The sequence below is a fragment of the Meriones unguiculatus genome, chromosome 16 (assembly GCF_030254825.1).
Source record: "Meriones unguiculatus strain TT.TT164.6M chromosome 16, Bangor_MerUng_6.1, whole genome shotgun sequence".
NCBI classification, from domain to species: Eukaryota; Metazoa; Chordata; class Mammalia; order Rodentia; family Muridae; genus Meriones; species Meriones unguiculatus.
The window spans coordinates 27,051,550-27,059,451 of NC_083363.1; the positions used below are offsets into that span (position 1 = coordinate 27,051,550).

Sequence of the window (7,902 nt, forward strand, 5' to 3'; positions counted from 1 at the left end):
CCCATTTGAGGGAAGCTGGGGGCTTTTGTTATTATTTTATTTTTTGGTTTTTCAAGATAGGGTTTCTTTGTGTAGCATTCATTGACTGTTCTGGAATTGCTCTGCAGAGAAGGCTGGCCTTGAACTAAGAGATCCTCGAGGGAAGCTGTTTTATTAACAGAAAGGCTCACTGATTGAGTGAGGATGCTGCTCAGCTAGGGTATGCACAAAATACTGGGGTCAACCTGACTCAGTACAGCACAAGCCAGGCTTCACAATGCATGCCTGTAATCCCAGCACTTGCAAACACATGGGACCCTGTCTCAAAAAAATAAAGAGACACTCCCCCCCCAAAAAAGTGCTTAAATAGCCCATAATGATGTCTGTCAGATGAATGGGTGAATTCTAATAAATGCCTTTTCAAACTGGTCGGGGATTCTTTTGTTTATTAACATTCACTTAAAGAAAAACTTTTTTTGGGGGGGCCAGTATATCATATTTTTCTAAAGTAATTCTTTTTTTTTTCTATCAAAAAGGTAAAAGGAGAGGGAGGACGGGAAAGGGAGGTTTCTAGGCTACACAAAGAAACCCTTTCTCGAAAAACCAAAAAATAAAATAATAACAAAGGGTTGTGTTCATAGGCACTGGATAATTTTGAAATTTTGAGGGGTTTTCTTCCCTCCACCCAGAAAGAAATCTATCCAAGGGCTAGAATATGGGTTGAGAGAGTGCCACCCCAGCACCATGAAGCCCCGGGGTCCGTCCCCACACAGATCGGGTGTGTGGCATGCTTGTACTCCCAGCAGTACACAAAGAATGCAAGACCTTGTCCGAAAGAAAGAAAGAAAGAAAGAAAGAAAGAAAGAAAGAAAGAAAGAAAGAAAGAAAGAAAGAAAGAAGAGAAGAGAAGAGAAGAGAAGAGAAGAGAAGAGAAGAGAAAAAAGAAAAGAAAACTGGGCTCCAGAAATGACTTAGTGGCAGAGCTGTGTCTAGCATGCCTGAAGCATCGGTTTCATTACCAGCGAGGAAAAATAAATGGTAACAGAAAAGCAGCCATGGTCTATGTCCATGTGGTCAGCCTAGTAGGAACTGGTGCCCTACTGGTCAGTTTATTTTTTTCTCCTGTCTCCCTGGCAGCGGCGAGATTCACTCACAGGAGCCCCCAACACTCTCTACCTCTTTGAAAGGCATTACAAGATGATGTCATCCTCTTGTGCGGAAGCATTTCACCTGACCACCCTATTGGATGTCTTCTAGCAAGTGGCAAGTCAGAAAAGAACGCTACCGCTAGGCCAGAGGCAAACGCAGTACTGTATTCTGGGTTTATGCCTAATCTGAGCCTCCCCATCCCCTTGAGGGGGGTATCCATAAATGTGTTTTAAGGAATGGTTCTCCCACCTGTAAAATGAGAGCGAGTGTGGGAGACTTTGGATTCTGGTCCTTTTGCAGTTCTAAGACCCAGCTGTTCTAAAAGTCAGGCTTTTAATTTTTAAAATATCGGTGGTAGGAGCTACGTTGCAAGGCTTATATCTTTAATCCTAATAGTAGAAAGGCAAAGGCAGGCTGTGAGTTCAAGACCAACCTATTCTATACAATGAATTTCAGGAGGGCCAGCCACAGATTGTCGAAAAGATGAAATTAGGGAGTGCAGAGGAAAGGACCGTGGCCTGACTTCTCGGGCAAGTGTCAGGTGTCACAAGCAAACCTGCCCTGTAGTGATGCGGTGCTCGCCTGTCTGAACTGGTTTTGGATCCTGCCCGCTGGGCCAGAGTGTCTGATGCAAGTTTGGTTTTTTCTTCCATCAGGGTCCAGGACCAGTGTCCTACACTGATAAAGCTTAAAAATAAATAATAAAAAAGAAAAGAAAGAAAAAAAGAAAGTTCGTCTGACTCTGTGCCTACCCGAGGCAATCGCTATCAGCCCTCTAACATCGCTTTCAGGCTCTATTTCCTGTTGCCTGCCCTGAATGATGAAACCCCTGATGATTATTGCATTCTGGCTTTTCCAAAGACCTCGGTCGTGGGTTCCACTGAATTACCCTAGTCTTTTTTTTTTTTAACACAAAGCGTGAGAGGAGTTCTAGGACCCGGCGGACGCCAGGGCCTCTGCCGCAGCGGCTTGGGTAGGAACTAGTCCTGCAGTGTTCTGTCAGGGTCAGTGTGTTTCATTGTGGGTCCTTGTTCCCTGGACCAGACGCTATGACTCGGGGGTCGGTGAATTCTAGCCCCTACCTAAACCTTCTGCTTGGGGACAATCTCGCATGGGAGATCACTGATGTCCTCATGAACCCACACACTAGGGGCTGTAGATTAACAGAAAGACTGATTGGGGGACGTGGGAGCCGTCCGGCTCTGGGTTCTCTTGTCTTTGGACCTATAACCAAATGTGCACCGCCTGTCGCCAGCAGAGAAAGCGTGGGATTGATGCTCGCGGGACAGCGGGGTAACGTCTGTCGCCGCGCCACAGTCCCACGGGCTTCCACTTGTGCGTCCAGTAAGTGCCCTTGGTCCTCCCTCCTAGACGCTGGGGGTACTTGTCTTCCTCTGCTTGCTCATCGCCACTCCTGGTCCCTCAACTCTTCGTCCCAGTACAATCAGGGGCTATCCCCTCCCCCAGCAACACGACCCTATAATAAACAAGTCTTTCCTTGATCCTCCCCAGCCTCAAGCGCCCTCAGGGACCTTGGCAGCTGCTGAAAGCCGCCTCGGAACCCTTCCAGAAAGGGGGTGTGGCCGCGGCTAAGGGGGTTGGGGGGAGGACGGAGGTTTGGCCTGGAGCGTTCTGGGGCCTCGTGGGGGCGGGGCCAGGCCGCTGTCACCAGGCAGGAGAGAACGTTGAGAACGTGCGCCCAGAGCCCATTGGCTGAGGTGAGCCACACTCCCGGGTCTCGATTGGGCCGCTACTTGGAGGGGGCGTGGCCTCCCCGAAAGAGCCCTTATAGGCTGCTGCCGCTGGTGCTAGGGATCCCAGCAGGCAGGGGGAGGTGCGAGAGGGTTCGGAGGGACAGGCCCGGGCAGCGATCGGGGGTTTGGCTCAACCTTCGAGAGGCAGGGCGCGGTTGTCCAGAGTCCTCGCTGACCGCACAAGTTGGTGAGTGTCCCTCCTGGGTGTGCACATCTTGAAGGGGAGTGATCTCGGCTGTCAGGGCCCCAGCGCCCTCAGTCCTGTGCAACGCCGACACTGAAGCCGGATCCTTGTCCCTTCTTGTCTTTCAGCGTCTTCTGTGCTCCATCACCCGAAGCTCAGTAGCCAAAGCCCTGGCGTCTGACCTCGCCATGCCTAGCCTTTGGGATCGTTTCTCGTCCTCCTCCTCGTCGTCCTCGTCCGGAACTCCAGCCGCTGAGCGGCCGCCGCGCTCCGCCTGGGGGTCTGCGGCCAGAGAAGAGGGCCTTGACCGCTGCGCGAGCCTGGAGAGCTCGGACTGCGAGTCTCTGGACAGCAGCAATAGTGGCTTCGGGCCGGAGGAAGGTGAGCATTAAGCCGGTGCCCAATAGGATTTGAGAGGATTGGGAGGTGGGGACAAACCGAGCTGAACAAGATCAAAACCACCTTGGCTTCTCACCCCAGCATGAAAACCCGATTACTCCGGGCTTGGAAGGCCCGAGTGTGGGGCGGAAACTGAGGCACAGAGTGGGAAGGAACGCTCTGTTCTTAGCAAAACTGCACTTCCCCCGCCCGTACTGCTCCTGTGGGAGCCGCTCTAATACCCTTCTCTGTATTCTCTCTCTCTCCAGACTCCTCATACCTGGATGGGGTGTCCCTGCCCGACTTTGAGCTGCTCAGTGACCCCGAGGATGAGCACCTGTGTGCCAACCTGATGCAGCTGCTGCAGGAGAGCCTGTCTCAGGCGCGATTGGGCTCCCGGCGCCCAGCGCGCTTACTGATGCCGAGCCAGCTGGTCAGCCAGGTGGGCAAGGAACTCCTGCGCCTGGCTTACAGTGAGCCGTGCGGCCTGCGGGGGGCGCTGCTGGACGTCTGTGTGGAGCAAGGCAAGAACTGCCACAGCGTGGCTCACCTGGCCCTCGACCCCAGCCTAGTGCCCACCTTTCAGTTGACCCTGGTGCTGCGTCTGGACTCTCGCCTCTGGCCCAAGATTCAGAGCCTGTTGAGTTCTGCCAACTCTTCCTTGGTCCCGGGCTACAGCCAGTCCCTGACGCTGAGCACCGGCTTCAGGGTCATCAAGAAGAAACTCTACAGCTCCGAACAGCTGCTCATTGAAGAGTGTTGAACTTGGTCCTGTGAGCCACACTGCCCCCAAAGTGGAGACAAGGAACTTTTGTGGTGAAGACCAGCAGGCAAGGGCTGAAGGACTGATGCTTGTGTTAGAAAACTGACAATAGCCACCTGCAGGGTGCAGGGCCAGGTGGGAGAAGGAAGTGTTGTCAAGAAAGGTCTCTAGATTATGTGCAGGTGGCTTACTGTTGGGGCACATGTGCCTCAGTACTGTAGCATGAAACAAAGGCTTAGGGGTCTCACAGGCTTCTGGCTGGATGTGTATGTAGCATGTACTTTATTATTTTTTGTATACTGACAGTTACAACAGTAGTGTGACGGAGCCAAAGGGGCAGCTGGTCTGCACTAGCCTGTCAGGGGTGTGTGCTAAGGAAGGGTTGGGGGGTGTCTCCGAGATAGTTTGTGTATCTCATGGTCTGCAAGGACCAAGTGTGTTTGTTCTGTATCTTTTGTTTTCGGGGATCGGAGCTTCACTACTGACCTGTTCCAGGCAGCTATCTTACAGACGCATGAATGTAAGAGTAGGAAGGGGTTGGGTGTTAGGATCATTTGAGATCTTTGACACTTGAAAAAAATAACACCTGGGAGCTGCTGTGTCCAGCCCATCCCCTGCTGTGTACTGGAGGATTGAACTGTGAGGGGATGGGGCTGAGGGGGGGTGAGGGGCTGGAACCCCTTCCCCAGAAGAGTGCCACCTGGGTCTTCCATCTAGAACTGTTTACATGAAGATACTCACGGTTCATGAATACACTTGATGTTCAAGTATTAAGACCTATGCAATATTTTTACTTTTCTAATAAACATGTTTGTTAAAACATTTGAATCTCCGGGAATAAAAAGGAGGGGACTGGTGATGCTGGTGAAGACAAGTTTCATCAGATTCTAGGGGCTGCTTGTTTGTTCCTTGACCCCTTTCTGGACTGCCTGGCAGCCTGGTGACAATGTGTATGGACTGTGCCATCAGGGCCAAGAACCCAGGTTCCCTTAGCTCTGCTGGCTGGGCTTCTAGGGGAATGTGCTGGAAAACACACCAAGGTGAAGGATGAGTCAGACCTCCCTGGAAGGCAGAGTTTCCATAAAGAGGGTTACCTGGTGAGGAGGCCCAGACACATCCTCCTTAGCCTAAGGCCTGAACTCTGAGGAAAGTCTAAGCTGATCTGGTGTACACTCGAGTATGATTTTATCTCTGGGTATAAAAAGGTTAAGAGAAGTCTGAAAAGGACAACTCAGCTCAAACCTCACTAAACAAGGAACCTAGGCTCCGGAGATGTGGCCCAGGCAGGCACAATGGTAGAGGGCCCAGCCAGACAATGGACTGGATTTGAGTTCTTTATCAGAAGTGTTGGAGTTGAGACAAGAAAACTAAGGCCTTTCTCACTTTCCAGATGACTCCAGGGTCCACCCACCCAAATGACCTTTGGTGAGTTACTGCCTCCTTTGTTTCTCTTTGTGATCATTGATGGGCTTTGTGTACCCTAGACTGTAAAGTGGTTCTTTACTTTGCATCCTTTTGGGGGTCTTAGTTAAAACTGATACCTCAGGCTGGGCATATAACACCTAGCATGTAAAAGGCCCTGGACTTGATCTCCACATATCCCACAAACCACAAAAAAAACATCCCTTCAGTGAGTTAAGGCAGGGGTGGGGGTGTGAGGGTAGAATCTGTGTTTTCCTCAGGGATTCTAACCAGGGCCTGAGACCCACATCCCTTTTGTAGAACCCTCAGGACTTATTCCCCTGAAATGAGTGAACCTGAGTTGGAAGCCAGATGTAACAGTTGGTGTACAACTGGAATCTCAGTACTTGGGAGGCAAAGGCAGGGGGATGCCATGAATTAAAGGCCAGTCTGCGCTGTAGAGTGAATTCTAGACTTTCCTGGGCCACATAATGAATCTGAGACCAGCTTTAGCAATACAGGTCCTACTTTTCTTTCAAAAAATACAGTAAAATAAAATAAAGCAAGGAAAGAGATTAGACATAGCCTCAGGAAAGTCATCAATTATCTTAGTGCACCTCTTAGTAGCTATCCTGAGCAGGGTGGATAGGGCACTGGTGTTCTGGAATGTCTTACATACAGAGAATGGCCATCTCCTTGGACAAAGACTGACCCATGCTCACTCAGCCTGAGCCCTCCCACTTAGCTGACAGGCACTGGTCAAGAAACTGAGACTGTGCCATTGCTTGTTCCTCTCTGTTTCTGGTCAGGAGCAGAAGCAAAGAAAGCCATGGCCAGGCCCTCCCCTGCCTTGTTATCACTAGGGCTGAGTGAGATAGTTCAGTAGGCCCTTCCTTTTTAAAGCTGATCAGGTGGAGGCAGGAGGAAGGGCTGGTTCTGTAGAACCAGTGTGACCAAAATGGCTTTTTCTAAAAGCCTGCTCAGTCCCAGGCTTTGGTCTTTCTTGTTGCCTCTGCAAGGGACATGGCTGCCTTTCCCTTAAAGCCCAGAAAAAAGTACAATCCTTTCAAGGTTGTCCTCTGCCTCCCCCACCCCCATCTTTCACAATGACCATGATGAAATCTTGGCAGTCCTAGATGTCATTGTATCTGCTTGTTCTATACCCCACTGGCCCTGTGGGGTGCTCTTAGATTCTTCCGGTGTGTAGTGTCAGAGTCTTTAGCTACCCACTCCCTCTAGACTCAGAGATCACTAATTTCTTCCAACATCAGCCTTGTGAAGAGATGTTGTAGAGTCATTTAATTGTTCAGTATGCCTACTAGCTAGCTTAGAAAATGATTACAAGTTAAAGTCTTTTGTGCTGAGAATTGAAATACAGAGCCTTATGCACACTAGACAACTGCTTTAGCTGAGCCGAATTCCCAGACACTTAAAGTCTTGAGGTCTTGGAGAAGGTATGTCTTTTGTGGCTAGGGCCACATGATTTAGAACTGATGAGATTTGGGTTCAGACCCTGACTCAGATATTTTGTAGCAGATAAACTAGAACAAGTCACTTTATCTTTGTGATCTGTAAAGAGGTGATAATATTGGGAAATTACTCTAAAGAGGCTATCACTGGGGTCTACCATGGGCAGAGGCAAAGCCAGCTCTGTGTTTGAGCAGTACTGGCTTGAGGATCCAGGGAAAGGCAAAGCCAACAACAGTACAGACACCAGAATTGTACAATAGATCATTATAGGATGTGGTAATAATCCTCAAGTGAGGGATTTTATATGAAGGATTCACAGATTAGACAGCAGGACCACTCTATATTGGGGACTGGATAAGAAATCTTCATCTCCATGTCAATCAGGGCAGCTCATGAAGATTTCTGGGGCAGCCTTGTGGCCAGATGGTGGTGGCTGTAAAGATGGAAGCTGCTGGGAATGTTGTTTCATTACAGACCTCACCTATTCAACCTGTGTATAAAAAATTGAATGGATCTGTGGGAACTTCAAGAGAAAGACAAATGGAGTAGGACTCCTTAATAGATTACACCATAGACTTAAACCCTGTTCTCCAACCCCACTTCTTTCATGCATATGCAATTATAGGCAAAATGAGAGGTAGGACACAAGAAGATAAAATGGTACACCCTGAACTCTCTATGCCTAAGTGCCTAAGCAAAAATGTTCCAAAAGTATGTTTATAAGTGATCAAAAGTTTATAAACCTGGACTGGAGAGAAGGCTCAGAGGTTAGTAATCTGCACTGCTCTTGTAGAAGACCCAATTCAGTTCCCAGCACCCACATA

General features: G+C 49.5%; 1 protein-coding gene across 1 annotated transcript; it reads left to right on the forward strand.

Annotated features, from left to right (window-relative positions):
* The first annotated feature begins 2,920 nt into the window (after nt 1-2,920).
* Ddit4 (DNA damage inducible transcript 4) lies at nt 2,921-5,029 on the forward strand. The gene is made up of 3 exons (XM_021643451.2): nt 2,921-3,069; nt 3,195-3,447; nt 3,714-5,029. The coding sequence occupies exons 2-3, from the start codon at nt 3,255-3,257 to the stop codon at nt 4,205-4,207; spliced, it is 687 nt and encodes a 228-aa protein (XP_021499126.1). The 5' UTR covers nt 2,921-3,069; nt 3,195-3,254; the 3' UTR covers nt 4,208-5,029.
* Nucleotides 5,030-7,902: the final 2,873 nt, after the last annotated feature.

Bases quoted from the DNA above. Each gene is read 5' to 3' on its own strand.
- Ddit4 (XM_021643451.2), top strand. From the start codon at position 3,255: ATGCCTAGCCTTTGGGATCGTTTCTCGTCCTCCTCCTCGTCGTCCTCG. The intron at 3,448-3,713 runs GTGAGCATTAAG...CTCTCTCTCCAG, and splicing joins TGGCTTCGGGCCGGAGGAAG to ACTCCTCATACCTGGATGGG.